The 17,353-nt window shown below is 31.9% G+C and overlaps 1 protein-coding gene across 1 annotated transcript in view; it reads left to right on the top strand.

The window, feature by feature from the left end:
• The first annotated feature begins 12,666 nt into the window (after positions 1 to 12,666).
• The window catches only part of LOC112025882 (uncharacterized), an 11,015-nt gene continuing 6,328 nt past the window's right edge, over positions 12,667 to 17,353 (top strand). The window contains 7 exon segments of the mRNA XM_065763420.1: positions 12,667 to 13,076; positions 14,038 to 14,441; positions 14,600 to 14,825; positions 14,928 to 15,071; positions 16,242 to 16,389; positions 16,392 to 16,508; positions 16,746 to 16,945. Of these exon segments, the coding sequence (XP_065619492.1) occupies positions 14,143 to 14,441; positions 14,600 to 14,825; positions 14,928 to 15,071; positions 16,242 to 16,389; positions 16,392 to 16,508; positions 16,746 to 16,945 (1,134 nt within the window). The 5' untranslated portion in view covers positions 12,667 to 13,076; positions 14,038 to 14,142.

Here is a 17,353-nt window from a genome sequence, read left to right as displayed (position 1 = left end):
GAGAGATTATTAAAAAGAATGATTTTGTTTCTGAATTGACCAAGCAAGAATGTGAGTGAGTGCGTGAGAGAGAGAGAGAGAAAGAAGGGTTGGCATGCAAGAGCTATTGTATCCGAGGGTATATATAGGCCTAGAGAGGTGGGTAATGCGGCTGCGAATTATATTAATATAATATAAAATTTTCTAATTAAAATGTTGGAAATTCTAAATTGGTACATTGTAAACGATTCCTATGATTATGTTTGCCAAGTTTTTTCTTGAAAGGGACTACAAGAGTATATTCTATGTCGTTTTAAGGGTCTAGATTTCTATTGTGCATGTGCCATGCAACTATTCTCCATTTCTCTACATATAATTTACATTGAGAAAATACTAATGTCTGGACTATAATAGTATCAAAATAGTGCGAAACATCTATACGACTATACCCACTAGCCAAGGTATGACAAGACATTTCTCAAAAAAAAAAAAAAAAATGTATGACAAGACATAATTTCTGGTGCGAATCCAACATTTGACTTCAGTGTTTTGCCCTTGAATCTTTGCTCAAAATTCTGTAGCTGCTCACTATTAATGCGTCACATTTCACGTGCTACCATGATCAACTACACCCATCTTTTAATTGTTTGCACGAAAAAATCTCTATGGAATTGAAAGAGATGTAACCAGATGGTCATGTGCGTTTGGAATCTCCTAAGTCCTAGCTTATTTGCAAATTAAAAATTGAGACATGAACTTATACTTTAAACAAATACAACTAATTGATTTATACTCTTTTACTAAAAATATGAAATAAGAATATAAGATAATGTTAAACAAGTGATTGCGTTAACAAATACCTTTAAAACAATCGTTAAGAGAAAAAATAAATTCCACTTATATTGAGAAGAAACAAAAATGGCAAGAGTTAATAAATATATATTTTTTTTTACTGAAATTGACTCAATTGCATTTAGAATGCCACCTTAATAATTGTTCTTAAACACGCAATAACAAGACCCTTAAACAAGTAACTATTAAGCTAGCCAAAAATAGTTTCCTTAAACAAGTAACTAGTAAGCTAGCCAAAAATAGATTTCTTAAGTTATAGTTGGCAAGTTGGAAGGTTCTATATGCATATAATCATAGGGAACACCAAATTAGTATCCTTCATTAACAAATAAAAAGTGGCTTTATGTTTTTAAATGCTCTTTCTTTTAGATCGATCCAGCTCATGATATGTGTATGGTTAGTTGCTTACAATATGTAATATTGTAAGTTCATCAATAATACTAAGAATATAATATCAACAACAATAATAAAAATAAATTACTTTTGCTCTATATGTACTATATATAATTTAGTTTTTGCTTGCTAGTGCCAGCCATTTGCGTCTGTTGGTAATGATGAAAGAATCAAAGTTCGATTTTTGTGGCCGTTCTTTTTGACTGAAAGTCCTTTCTTTCTGGCACCCCTTCAAAACGAACCAGGAGTTTCTTTGTTGGGCACTTCAGAAGGCTAAAAACAAACTAGCAAAAGAGAAAGGAAAATGTTGAAAATAAAAGCCCTAGTAAATACCTACCCCTCTCTGTGTTTTTGTGTGTGTGATTTTAAGAGGAGGCTTTTAATTTTTATGAGCTCATCATGAGCTCAATATTCTTGAAATGTTTTAGTTGCCCTTCACTATGTTTCTTGGTTGCCATGATTAGGGCTCCACAAGTATTGAACCATACATTAACGGAGGTGCCGGCTTAGAAATGGTAACCAAGTTGGAATTGATATCTATATATACATGCATGCATACAGTAGAGGGTGTAGAGCTAAAGTTTAAGTACCGGGTAAGGCCTAGCTTATAGGTGCGTAGGTCCAAATTCTAAATCATGAGGGAAAAAGAATAAGTTACAATTATATATATTTTTACTCAAAAAGTAAAAAATAAATAATAAAAAATAAATAATGAAAACAAGTTCATCCAAATACATCATTAATCAATTATTTAGTTCATTGTGATATATGAGTTATTCACTAATAAGTTATTCGCATGCATGTATTATAAAATTATCGTACCCATTATGAATTTTCATGCATATTATTTGTTTGGTTGCAAATTAATCAAGTAAATCCAAGTGCATATATAGCATAACGTGGGTCTCTTTAAAATATTTGCACATCTATATTTCAATGACTAAAGAGCATTTTAGTTTTGATAAATTGAAAATAATAACCTCATCTAATATCCAACTAACAAAGGTCAATCTTTCATTTTCCACATAAATCCTTTTCTACCTCTTCATTGTTCCCAATTTAAGTCTTGATTTTTTTTTTTTTTGGGGGGGGGGGGTATGTAGATATGAACGGTGGAAGATTTACTTATTTCAAATTTTTTTGCAAAAACAAATGAAAGATTTTCATACTAAGATTTAACTTCTTTTTATTTGAGTTTATATATATATATATATGTTTTTTTTTTTTTTTGAGAATCAGTTTAAATATATATATATATATGTGATACTGTTGCTATATTTTTATTTAATATTTTGTCACGCTGTTGTTGATTTTAAAGCAAAACATACAATTTTATATTTTTGAGAATTTTATCAAATTTTTAACAAATCTGCAAATATGATTTTATATATTTATTTCTTATATATATATATATATATATTCTTATTTATATAATAGTTAGAATAGTAAGGTGAAAGATTTGAAAGCTAGTCTTGACAACATAAACATAATTAAATTCTCGAATATTCAAGGTACTAAGGCATTAAGTTTAAACAAATCTATAGTACTATGATATTATGAGGGACATGTGAGATTCTTTGAGCCAAACACTACGTAATCTTCCTTCAAATCTCATCACACCAACAATTTAGTAAGTTAAAAGAGGATTTAGATCTTGATGCACAAACTAAAATTGTTAAGTGATCTTGACCGAGGGCGCACTAACTTTTCAACACGTTTACTAGTAAAAGAAAGGTCAAGAGCCTCTCAAACCCCACATAGAATGTCCCTAAAGGGAAGAGGACCCCTTTGTCCATTAACATATATAAAATCCCAGAGAAGTTAATTGGTACTTCAAATGAATCTAATGATTCTCTTTTGTTCTCAAATGTCCCCCATGCGGCCATGCCTTTTTCTCTCTCTCTCTACCAAAAAATTAGGTGCTTGACAAAATTATTTGGTTGGCTCCTCAAAGTTTGGGGAGGCTCATCTCACCACTTAATGAGTTTGGGCCAAGAACATGACCACTTGCAGTCATTGAGATAGTGGTATTGGTTGTTACAAGTCGTGGGATGGGATGTCGGCGATTACGATTGGGCTTGAAAATGAAAACCACTCATTTTAGACAATAATGATAGTACTACATATTTTTATAAACACTTTGCTATAATTGTTTTACATGGCAAATTGTGATTGATTGCGTGTTACTATTATATGAACCCATATTTTTCTTCCCACCGCTTACTATTTGTTATGTTGGACAATTGTAACAAAATTTACGTGTAAGTATGTGATTCTAATATTATTGAATTTTAGTCATTGAAACAAAACAAGAGAAAGATATAAGGACACACATTTGTCACATGTTACCCCAATTTGTGCATATATTTGGTGGTGATTGGATTGTTATTCACCAACTAAAAGTGATAGTCTCATAGGTAAGTAAGTAATCTAATCATTTGTGCATGTATTAAGTGGTGATTGAATTGTTTTTCACAAAATACAATTGATGGTCTCATAGGTAAGTAAGTAATCTAATCATTAAGTTGACAAATGTGTAAATTATGTTAGAATGTGTAGTAAATTATGTCTCACTAGGAGAATTGGAAACAAAAATCCAATTGTGGTACTAAAAAGGAATCTCTGAAAGGCACCATGGATCCTTTTTCATTTGACTTGAGATTTTGTCATAGTTTATTTTCAGTTAACTTATATATTTTCTTTTTTCAATTACAATTCTAATTTCACTTGACTTTTTTAAGCCTGATAAATCAATGAAAATTAATTCTTTCAAACTTCTTGGAAGATAAATTCTTAAAAAAGTAAATAAACCAAACTGTTTATAAACATTTCAAACTTGACTTAATAATAAATTTGTTTATATTTGCTTATTTATAAATAAGATAAACTTGAGTATTTTTTAAGCTTGTTTAATAAACAAGCTAAGTCCAAGAAAAAGAGAAAAAGGGGCTTGATGTGACTTAATAATGTACTTGTGTTGAATCACATAAACCAACTACCCTACCAATTCGTACGAAGAGCTACGTCATGAGGAAGTGAAAGACCAACTATAATTTAATAAAGAGAAAGCATTAAGCTTCATAAATTATTCGGTACTCATGTGCACTTGATCTCAGCCAAAAGGATGAGAAAGGCATTCGGTACTCATGTGAAATAAAATAATAATACACCATAATCTTGCTTTGGCTCAAATTTTCAAGGTGGTAAATTATTTTTTTCAAACCGCACGATAGAAAAAGGAGTTCTTGGCTTTGATGCATATGATCATGTGTCCTTGGCACCTTATATATTTGCACAAAGCAATTGTTCCAAATATTTGACCAAAGATCATGAGGGAGGAGAGATATTGTTTTAAGAGTTGAGACATATTGAACTGGACCGCTGTGAGATTTATTATTCTCCTAACGACTGTCAATTGAATAATAAATCTCACAACTTATATTTGCATGAACTCTTAATCCTGAGAGAATAATGGACCTAATCATGAAATGTAGGTTGCTTTGATATATCAGGAGTGAGATCTAAAGTAACGGTCAAAACCTCAGTATGTTGGGCAGCCACATTTTGTGTTGATGGAACATATATTCTCAAGATGGAATTCATAGTCTCTTAACAGAGATATAAAATATCCCTTGAGATAAGTTTAATGAGTTTAGTTATTCAGAGAGTTAGGCCTAACCACTTTGGTAAGAAATTACTAAAGTATATATTTATGAAATTGGATTTCATAAATATATAATGAATAACTTAAAAGGATTAAATCGGGTACTCAAGGATTAAGACGTAGTAATCTTCAAAGTGACAGTCTATATTTATGACTTTAAATTACTACGAATATTTTATGAAGGGGTTGCATGTATAATAAAGTTTTGGGACATAATTTATTAATAAGGCCTAGAGTGCAATTATATTTATATAGTGGTATTAAATATAATTAATGGTAACTTTGGACTTGTCAAGAGTTGACAGAAAAGCCCAAGGCCCATTGGAGCTAGTGTCTTATTGGTCCTTTTGGTCCCACTCCAAGCCACACATTAAAGCCCAATTGGAAATGCCCAATAGGCCGGCCCAATTAGATAATCAGTTATATATAAAGGGAGAACATACAGAATTTTTATTAGAGAAAAAGTGAGACACCATTGTGAAGTGGTGTGTATGTGCGAGTGAAACCACTCAATTATTCTCCCTTAGAAATTGATTGAGAGACCACACTTCTTGGGCGTAAAGTGAATTGGAGTGAAGATTGAAAGTGTTCCCAAGGACTTATAATCTTTTGTTTTGAATTTCACCGCACCAAGGTACGCTAATTCTGAAATTTACATAATGCAAGTTATCAATCATGAATGAAATAGATCTTTGTTTATTGCTTCCGCTATGTGTTTGTATGAGATACAAAACCAGATTTAACCAACAAACCCCTAGTACCCAAACTCACCGAACCCAGTAAAAAAAAAAAAAAAAAACCCAAAAACCCAAACTCACTAAACCCAGTGAAAAAAAAAAACCCAAACTCTCTGACCCCAGTGAAAGAAGAAGGAAAAAAAAAAAGATGAAAAAGACTAGACCAGACCCAGCGTGAAAGGGAAAAGAAAAAAAGAAGAAAGAAAATCACCTAGTGTGAAAGGAAAAAGAAAAACAAGAAGAAGAAGAACCCAAACTCCCCGAACCCAGTTAAAAAAATAATAATAAATAAAAAACTAATGAAGAAGACCAGACCAGACCCAGCGTGAAATGGAAAAAAAAGAAGAAGAAGAAGATCACCTATTGTGAAAAGAAAAAGAAAAAAGAGAGGAAGTGTTGACACCCCATTTGCAACCCGCATTTAATCTTACATGGAGGGTAAAATGGTACTTTCATCTTGGAAATATGCATTTTGATTTTGACCATTAGATTCTTAATCTCATTCCACCAAAATGATCTTGATGTTGTAACGATTAAATTGACTGGTCATAAACCCTAATCGGACCACCAGATTGAAAGTTATTATCAAATCAATTTTTAATGTCTGAGATGCACTATCACAAATTGAGTCCGACTATATGTGATTATAAACAATTGATTTCAATTGGTTATAAGTGTAATCAATTGGAGATCAATGATGTGTCATAATTTGATTGATTAGGATTATATTTTATGGTGAGGTTGCATACATCTAATTAATTAAATAGTTAAACATTAATTATTTAATAAGTAATTTGTGCAATTATCTTTTAATTATATTAAATTTGGAACTAATTAAGTTTGAAATGGGAGTGATTAGAGCCATTTAATGTTAATTGGAAGCTAATTTGGGACCTATTAATGTTAATTGTACTGAAACCATTTTCTAACAAATGACCTCTACTCGCCATTTCATCGATATCTCTCAAAATATTTTGAATCTGTGAATGAGGTTAATTTTTCTAAAAATTAAACATCCAGGGCTTTAATTTGAGTATAAGAACGAGACAATTCTGATTATAATTGAGTGAGATATGAATTTTCAAAATTGGCTCTACAGGTTGTTTTAGCAGCTACGGGAAAATTGAATTTTGGCTTGTTCCTCACTCCCACCAATCTCTCCATTTAATGCACCAGATTTTCCCCAAGGCTAAAATAAAGTCTAGGTTCATGATTCTTTGTCAACCCTCATTAAATGGTCTTCCATTCACATTTCTTCCATCACTACTATATAAACCCTTCCTCTCCTTCATTCTAAAGGACACAAAATACCCCATCTCTTCTCATCTTTTGAATTCTAGTGAAGTTGAGTAGTCTTGTCATATATTGGTTTTCCTGAGACTCAAGGTATTGAGTGAAACTTACTCTTCCTCTCCTAACTCTTCTTTTCTTCCACCCTTAGGACCTTTACCGAGAGTCTCCTCCTCCATCATATGGATCTTGCATGAAGATATAATCAATTTTCCTAACTTGTTTTTTTTATGTTGCCATAATGAGAATTTAATATTAAAGCATGATAGTAATTATTTAAATTCTCTTGAATATGTTCGAATGTTCTCAAATGTTCTTATGTGTTTCTCACATATTCTTGGTTGTTCATCACATATTCATGCAGAACACTAGTTTTGATCTTAAATCCACATAAAAAAAAAAACATGAAAAAGATGTTTATTTTAATAATTCTTTCAAATCCTTGAATCTATAATATCACCATTCACACACATTCTCTAACTTGTTTTTTTTTATGTTGCCATAATGAGAATTTAATATTAAAGCATAATAGTAATTATTTAAATTCTCTTGAATATGTTTGAATGTTCTCAAATGTTCTTATGTGTTCCTCACATATTCTTGGTTGTTTATCACATATTCAACCAGAACACAAGTTTTGATCTTAAATCCACATAAAAAAAAAAAACATGAAAAAGATGTTTATTTAATAATTCTTTCAAATCCTTGAATCAATAATATCACCATTCACACACATTCACTAGAATTTATTTTTCAATCTAAATGCAATGCTTAATAAATTGAATTAGGGTTTATCACATTCACACACAATAAATTCAATATGCAAATTGATTGACATATTAAATGATATGATATGAATGTTGGCTACCATATTCTAGAAGACCGGTTTCACCGGGCAAGGTGGGTGCCTAATACCTTCCTACCTTGTAACATAGCCTCTGAGCTTAGATCAAGGGTTGATAAATCAATACTTATCCTTGTAATTTTCAATTTCTAGATTATAACTAGGAAACAAAGCCATATACTTTATTTTAGATTGTATCTAGGATCAAAACCATGTAATTTTCTTATGATCAATGTAAATTCAATTTCAAATTAATAAAAGGAGGAATTTTTTCAGTTTTGGTTTTCTTATTTATTCCAATAATTAAATAAGTGGCGACTCCATTGTAAAACTTTTAATCTAAAGGGGAAAATATAATTAGTCGAACCTTCATTTTGAGAGGTAATAATATGACTTCACCCATTCATGTGGGTTTTGCCCAACATCCATATCAAAAAGAGGTCTGGGGCACGGTCTCTCACAAGAAGAAAAAACCAAACTCACCTAATCCAGTGAAGGAAAAAAAAATGGTCAAAAGTTCCGGTTGTGCTTTGACCGTGGGACCTAATGTGTAGTTTTAATTACGAAAATGTCATTGAAAACAGAGTTATGAAAACTGAAAACACCTAAAATGTATTTTCAATTTTCATAACTTATCACTAAAAAATTAGAGAATTGAGTGATGAAAACAAAAACTGAAAACAAAAACCAAACAGACTTCTCAGTTATGGGTCCCACCATTTTTGAGTTATGAGTTATGAAAATAGAGTTATGAATTATGAAAATAAAGTAATGAGTTATGAAAACAGTAAATCCAAACAGCCCCTTAACCTCCCTCTAGTAAGATTCTTAAACTCAACTTTATTTTACTTTAAATATATTCTTCATTCTTCCATTATTCAAATTCAAGTAGGATCTCTCACAGATTACAAACTACATACCTAAATATATAATATAGTATATATTCAGCTAACCTAAAGGATGTCATCATGACATTTTAACCTCACTTTTATTGAGAATTGGATACCAACTCCACTGAGAAACCAATAAACTACACTACCCCATAACATCGTGAAGACATGTATGTGTGAGAGACCGCGCCCTCGGCCTGTTTTATAGAATGTTGGGTCAAATCCACGTAAATGGGTGGACTCATGTTATTGCCTCTCAAAATGGAGATTTAACTAGTTATATTTTCCCTTTAGATTAAGGGTTTTATAATAGAGTCGCCACTTATTTAATTATTGAGATAAATAAGAAAATCAAAATTAAAAAATTTCTCATTTTACTAATTTTCAATTGAATTTACATTGATCATAGGAAAATTACATAATTTTGGTCCTAGATATAATTTAAGATAAAGTACATAGTTTTGTTTCATAGTTACAATCTGGAAATTGAAAATTATAAGGATAAACATTGGTCTATCAATCTTTGATCTAAGTTCGAAACCTATATTACAAGGTGGGAAGGCGTTAGGCACCCACCTTACCCGGTGAAACTGGACTTCTAGATTATGATAGCAAACATTCATATTACATCATCCAATATGTTATCTATTTGCATGTTGAATTTAAAGTGTGTACATGTGATAAATCCTAATTCAATTTATTAAGCATTTCATTTGGATTGAAAAAAAATTCTAGTGAATGTGTGTGGATGATAATATCTTAGATTCAAGAATTTAAAATAATTATTAAAGAAACATCTTTTCATGTTTTTAATGTGGATTTAAGATTGAAACTATTGTTATGCATGAACATGTGATGAACAATCAAGAACATATGAAAAACACATAAGAATATTTAAGAACATTAAAACATATTCAAGAGAATTTAAAAAGTTACTATCGTGCTTTAATCCTAAATTCTCATCAAGGTAACACAAAAAACAAGTTAGGGAAATGGATTATACTTTCATGTAAGATCCATATGGTGGAAGAGGAGACCCTTGGTTAAGGTCCTAAGGGTAGAGGAAAAGAAGAGTTAGAAGAGGAAGAGTAAGTCTCACTCAATATTTTGAGTTTCAAGAAGACCAAGATATGACAAGATTGCTCAACTTCACTAGAACTCAAGAGAGGGGAAAAGATGGGGGTTTTTTGTGTCATTTGGAATGGAGGAGAAATGGGTTTATATAGTAATGGTGGAGAAAATATGAATGGAATATCATTTAATGAGAGTTGACAAAGAATCATAAACCTAGACCTTAGGTTAGTATTTGGAGAAATCGAGTGCATTAAATTTAGAGATTGGTAGGAGTGAGAAGCAAGCAAAATTCAGTTTTTCCGTAGCTACTGTAGCAGCTTGTAGAGCCAAATTCAAAAAATAATATCTTCCTTAAATTTGATCGAATTTGTCTCGTTCTTGCGCTCAAATTGAAGCCCCAGATTTCTACTTTCTAGAAAAATTAACTTTATTGATAGATTCAAAATATTTTGAAAGATATCAACGAAAATGGGAGCAAAGGTCATTTGTTAGAAAATAATTTCAACATAATTAACATTAATAGGTCCCAAATTAATTTCCAGTTAACATTAATAGGCTCCAATTACTCCTATTTCAGACTTAATTAGTTCTAAATTTACCCTAATTAAAAGATAATTGCACAAATTACTCATTAAATAATTAATGTTTAACTATCTAGTTAATTAGGTGTGTGCAATCCTACCATAAAATGTGGTCCTAACCAATTAAATTATGACACATTATTGATTTCAAATTGATTATACTTATAACCAATTGAAATAAATTGTTCATAATCACATATAGTCGGACTCAATTTGTGATAGTGCATCTCAGCCATTAAAACTTGATTTGATGATAACTTTCAATCTGGTAGTCCGATTAGGGCTTATGACCAGTCGATTTGATTGTTATAACATCAAGATCATTTTGGTGAAATAAGATTAAGGATCTAATGACTAGAATCAAGATGCATATTTTCAAGGCAAAATTACCCTTTTACCCTCCATGTGAGGTTAAATGCAGGTTGCAAAATGAAGTGTCGACAGTATGGAAGAAAAACACAAAAATGAGTCATTTCCATCAATTTGAACAATTTGTTCAGTTTACAAAAAATAGGAAGGGGTTCTTTTGCTATCACGAGAAAGAGAGAATAATAAGAGTTTATGTTTTGGTTTGCTTTCTTGAAAATATTTTAAAAGCTGCTACTTATATATATATATATATTCGAACGTACTTACATATATAGGTAAATGTTTGTTTACAAGATAACAGATAACTATGCTATTGTATTTGGATTACATGATAATTCCTAAATAGTATTTGCTTTGGAGGTATTTGGATTACGTTTTTTTTTTTTTTTATTGTTTTGGAGGTTCTAGTAACTAATCATTAACCTAAGCGATGTATGGAAAAGTTTGAGAAATTTTATTTTTATCTTTATATATGATATGTATATGATGAATGATTATTAATAAAAACAAAGAGTAAAATTTAGAGAATTTTATAGAAATTAACTTGCTTAATTTAATTACAATTTTTTTATAGAGAAGATCAAACCTATTTATTTAGAATTTGTTTGGTGTTAGGTTAGTTGATAAAAAAAAGGGGGCAAGCTAACTGGTTTAAAGTTTAAACTAATATAGTTTGACACTATTTGCAGCTCTAAAGCAAATTAAAAATTTATATTATAATGATGTCATGAAAAAATGTGGCTTTCAAAGTCTTATGCAGTAACATTAGAGGAAGTGAACAAAGATCTAAATTTTATTTTTTGACTAAACTATGAATTACACTTATGAAATGACTATCACGTTACGGCAGTGGTAAAACTGCTTTCTCTCTCTCTATCCTTGTCAATATATTCTTAAAAGGAAAAATTGAGCTCTGACTGGGCCTTTCTCTTTTATTCCGATCTGTTGGCATTTACTGGGCTTGCCAATCTTTTAAGTTTTAATCCTCCTCCACGGGCGACCTTTATCCTATTTGGGCTTAGTAACCTCAGCAATCTTCACAATCTAGCCCATCAAACCTTCGCCGTTGTAGTTGACTTTCTATCCTACACGTTTTTTTTTTTGATAAATACATTCTTCATGTTTCTTGTTTTCTGAAAGTTACGTGATTCTCAAATCTGATTCTCCTCTGTAAAATCTGTTTCAGACTTTCAGTAACCTCCAAAAACACGTGATATTATTAGGCTAAAATATAAAGTGCACCGTCTAAGTTTGATTGAAATCTATTTCAATTTTCTAATCTTACTTTTATTTAATTAAAATAATTCAATTCAGGCATTTTGAATTCAAATTTGTTTAAAAAAAAATTGCCATTAAGTATGAAATTAACTAATGAAAAAAGATTTTTTGAAAAAAAAATTCTTACATAAAAAATTTATAAGATTTAAAAATAATTAATTTTATAGATTTTTTTTTTCATGTGAAAAAAATATTTTTTTAAGGGCAATTGGACAGAAGGCCTAAATTGAATAAATTTGAAACTTAAAATATCCAATTGAATGATAGTAAAGTTAAATAATAAAATAAATTTCAGCTAAACTTAGAAGATACAATTTACATTTTAACCGTAGAGTAATTCTTAAGTACTGAGCACGTTGAATGATGCTTACTCTTTTCATATTTATAGTGAGATTCACTCATTAAATTTATGATGAGTTCATTAGGAATATGAGAAGAAAAAATATTATTGAGAGTATCTAAGTATTCCCCTTATTATTTGGCACAATAATTTCCCTTTCCATTAATAAAAAAAATAAACTTATTCAAATTGGGCTCAAAGTCAAAAGTCAAGAAATCAATGAATACAAGTAGGTTGGGTATTCATTGAAGAAAAAGCCCGAGGCCACTCTTACGTGTCACAGACACAACCGAACCGCCTCAACAACATTAACTTGGGTTTCAAACTTTGAATAAACCCAAAAAAAAAAAAAACAAAAAAACAAAACATAAACTGAAGCAACCTTTCTTTCCTTCCCAATCTCCACAGTTCCATGTAATTCTAAATTCTGACACATCAATATCGTTATAAATAAACAATAATAATTTTTTTTTAATTTTTTCTGTCAAAGAATTATTCCGAGTAGAAAGAAAGAGAGAGGGGGTGGTTATAGGCAAGAGCTTGAAAAAAAAAGAAAAAAAGAAAAGAAAAAAAAAGAATATGCCATTGCAATGTGCCTATGTTCCTCAAAAACATTCTCAGATACCAAGTCGCTCTTTTACAACATTAGATAACATATGATAGCGTACCGCAACCCCCTTATTTCTCTTTCTTATAATAATTACATAAATTTCTGCTAGCACATGTTGTGTTATCTTTCTCTTCCTTCACTCCTTGAATTCTCTCATCACCGCTCTCTCTTTCAGGTACAATCTCTCTCTCTCTCTCTCTCTCTTCCTCTTTCTCTCTTTGTAATTTTGCTTTTATGTTCTTGTGCTTTATAATTCTTCAATTAACTGTACGTGTCTCTCTCTGTGTTTGTGTTTGTGGCGGTTACTTTGCGGTTAAGAGTTGTGTTAGGGTTTGTACTTGTTTGATTTTTTTTTGTGTGACTGATTTGAATTCGTTATTACAACGTAGAAGAACTGCGCAAATTTAGATAAAAGTGAATATATATAATGTAATATGTATGTATGTATATATATGTAAGTAGTTAGTATGTATGGTCTCTTTGTGTTGTTGTGTGCTTTTTGATTTTAATTTTAAGTGTTATGGACATTGCATTTATTGTTTTATAATAGGTTTTAATAAGTTGGAGAACCATATTATGGAACTGGTGGTTTTTTGATTTACTCGAGATAATTGTGAATTCCAATCAGTATTCACTGTTTGCTTATACTTAATTTTTTTTGAATTGAAGTTGACGAGATTAATTGATGGAAATAATCACTAATGCCAATTCTTGAAAATTCGTTTTGTGTCTAATGTTTTTTGAACTCATGACCTCACCGTCCAACCCATTATTTTGGGAGAAGGAAGTGCGAGTTGAGCTATAACTCATTGGCAAGCGCATGATTTTTATCTTTTATTTTATTTTTAATTCCAAAAAAAAAAAAAAACGTTAGATCACAATGTTGAGGAAATGTTGGGTCTTAATGTTGGAGGGATGAGGCTCTGCTTTTACATGCTCGTATCTGCCTCAACTAGGAGGGCCATCAGCCTGATTAGAATGTAGTGATTGATATGTTGTTTTCTTTTCCACATGCAATTTGCTGAACTTGTCTCTTGTCCTGTGTATTTATAAGTGTAGCATTGTCAATGAATGTAATCCTTTCAAGTTAGTTAATTTTTTTTTTTTTTTTTTTAATAATATGAATTTGTGCTCAGGATTCTGGAACTTGTTTCTATGGTGGTTTTGGAAATCCCAAAGAGAGTTTTATTTGCAAGGCTTTGAATCAAGTGAAGTGATCCGAATAAGTGCAAGGCTGTTTAATGGGTTCTGATAAGCAGTCTGTTGGTTTACTGGAGACACTTAAAATGGAGAGAGTTAGAACAATTTTTACTCCGGCGTATCCGTACCCACATGAACATTCACGGCATGCTATAATTGCTGTTGTTGTAGGTTGCCTGTTTTTTATCTCATCAGATAACATCCATACTCTTGTAGAGAAGTTGGACAACAATATTAAATGGTGGTCTATGTATGGCTGTTTGCTTGGTTTCTTCTATTTCTTTTCATCTCCATTTATAGGGAAGACTATTAAACCAAGCTATTCGAATTTCAGTCGGTGGTAAGTAGTTTACTCCTCTCCTATGCTATTGAGTTTGCTTCTCATACTCAGTCAGATGCACACACGTGTTTAATATTTATGTATTTCTGTCACTTTTCTAGTACGGTGAACTATAAAATCTAGTGGTGTTAGTAATCTTTGGAAATTTACTTCTGCAGGTACATAGCCTGGATTTTAGTAGCAGCTGTGTATCATCTTCCTAGTTTTCAGTCAATGGGAGTGGATATGAGGATGAATCTTTCAATGTTTTTAACAATATTTATCTCTTCTATTTTGTTTCTTATTGTATTCCATATTATCTTTTATGGTCTTTGGTACATTGGCCTTGTTTCACGTGTGGCTGGAAAGAGACCAGAGATCTCAACCATTCTTCAAAATTGTGCTGTAAGTTGTGATGATGCTTTTGGTACCTCTGTGTCACATTGCTGGTTTTGCCATTACATATAAACCCTGAATATCATGTTTATGCCCTTACTTTTGGTTCAGGTTCTTAGTATAGCCTGCTGTGTTTTTTATAGTCATTGTGGCAACCGTGCTATTTTGAGAGAGAGACCGCTTGAACGGAAAAACTCTAATTGGTTTGCTTTTTGGAAGAAACAAGAGCGAAACACATGGCTTGCAAAGTTCCTCCGAAGAATTAGAAATTCTTAGAATTTCCAAATTGAAGGGATTCAAATTGATGGGAATTTTAATCCCGTTAATCAAAATCTCTATTGTTTAGATAAGTACAATTAAGAATTTAGAAATTAGAGTAGTATAATCTTTTCAATGATGATGGCAATGATTTGGTGATGATGGAATATGGTGGTGGATGTTATGGCAAGTGGCGGATGTAGTGACACATGATGGTGGTAGCATTGACAGTGGTGCTGATTGTATTGTTATTAGCAACAGCAGTGGTAAAGATGTGAAAAGCAATGGTGGGTTGTTTGAGATAATAATGGTGGTAGAAATTTGTACAATGACAGCTTCTTCCACGATTTTTTCTTTTGGGGCTTTGTACATTCCTCCATGGAATTTGAACTTGGGCTATGTATATTTGAAAACCAAGTTCACTCTATTGTTAAAGAAAACAAGGGAAATCAATGTTGGAAATTCCAAAATTGCAACCGAGTAAAATCCTACATAAAAATCTCTCATGCAAACACAAAATTATTGAAATTCCAACTCTGAAAGTAACTAGACTTAAAAGAACAATCTTCAACACCACTACCACCATTGTTACATGTTTCAACTCACCATAATAATATCAGCCATACCACTTTGGCCCTACTGCCTTTATCATATGTCTGTAGACCACCTCTTAACTGCCACATCAACTCCCTTTTGCCACCACTGCATCTGCCTACTTTGTAGTGCCAACCACTCTGGCATCAATTTATAAGCGTGCTGGATTTAAGGTTTGTTCTCTTTAGAGTGCAACTCCATGCTGGCTGTTCCTATTATGTTAGAAGTTCTTGGAATGGACTCAATGGTTACTTGTTTAGCATGTTGCAGACCACATATTCTGGTAATTTTAGGATCACCTTATTGTAACTTTGCTTTCAGCATTTGACATGTAAGTAGACAATTTATGGCAATTGCTTCAAATTGAATATTTTTTTTTTTTTTTTTTTGGGGGGGTGGGGGTGGGGTTGCTTTAGAGTATTGATGTTGAGTGTTTAATTGTCAACAATTGATTTTGAAAAAAAGAAGGGGGAAAAAAATCTATGGCAAGGGTAGGAGAAGAATTAATTATTATATGCTAAACTATTCAAATACACACTCAAGTATCTCTAAATGACATCTCCTTCCCTGTAGGGCATGTTCATTCCGTATTGTTGTGTGAGTTCTAATTATATTAAAAAAAAAGCTGAATATCATATTGTCTGGTTCTATTATAGGTACCCTAATCCGTCAGCATTCACATATGAAAGACGCTTCTTCCGTCCTTTTGAGAATGCTCTCCAGCCCCTCTGTGGTATAAGCCAGAGCACGTAGCTGTAAACAAGCCTGAGGTACCTTGTGGGGTGTCTGAACTGAAGCAATATGATGGACCTCAGTGTTTTGTTATTCCTGGAAACCATGGTTTGTATAAATATTGAGTTTGAGCCTTTCATGATTTACTTTTGTTCCTCCACAAAAGAGAAAAGTTTTTGGAACTGATTCTGTTGTTTTCATTTATGAATTTATTACTGCATTTATTTGATAACATGAACTAGAATCAGCTTTTTAGACCCCGGTTTTCCTCATTAAGAAGCCCTTAAACTTTGTAACCATCTAGATTGTCACTATGGTGAAATAATATTCTCTTTTTGAATGCAGATTGGTTTGATGGTCTTAATACCTTTATAAGGTATATATGTCATAAAAGCTGGTTGGGCGGGTGGTTTATGCCTCAAAAGAAGAGTTATTTTGCTTTGCAACTCCCTAAAAGGTGGTGGGTATTTGGTCTCGATCTAGCACTCCTTGGTGATATTGATGTATACCAATTCAAATTCTTTTCAGAAGTAGTAAAGAACAAGGTAATTCTTCTTTTCCTTTTTTGCTATTTTAATACTTTTCTGAAAATATCACAAGTGGATGAGATTGGTGGTGCACCGGCAATCTAACCAGATGGGATGCTTGCTGCATGAGAGTTGTTTCCATGGTCCCTTGTTATTGTCTCAATCTTGTTGGGTTGAATCTGATGCCTATAATAAATTTTTTAGAGATGGGCATATTATAATGTGTCCGTTACACATTTTGACAAGCACTATATTGAGTGCATATCGGACTTTTGTCATTGTGTCAAGACATGCCTGCTGTCACCCACTAACAGATTAACTATAGTGGATGGTGAAACACTTGATCTTGCAATGTGGGTCTAAATACATTTGCTTTGGGATGTCTATATTAATGGTCAACAACCCCACCCCCCCCCCCCCCCCCCC

The sequence above is a fragment of the Quercus suber genome, unplaced genomic scaffold (genome assembly GCF_002906115.3).
Source record: "Quercus suber isolate HL8 unplaced genomic scaffold, Cork oak 2.0 scaffold_506, whole genome shotgun sequence".
NCBI lineage: Eukaryota > Viridiplantae > Streptophyta > Magnoliopsida > Fagales > Fagaceae > Quercus > Quercus suber.
This window is presented reverse-complemented; position numbering and strand designations above follow the sequence as displayed.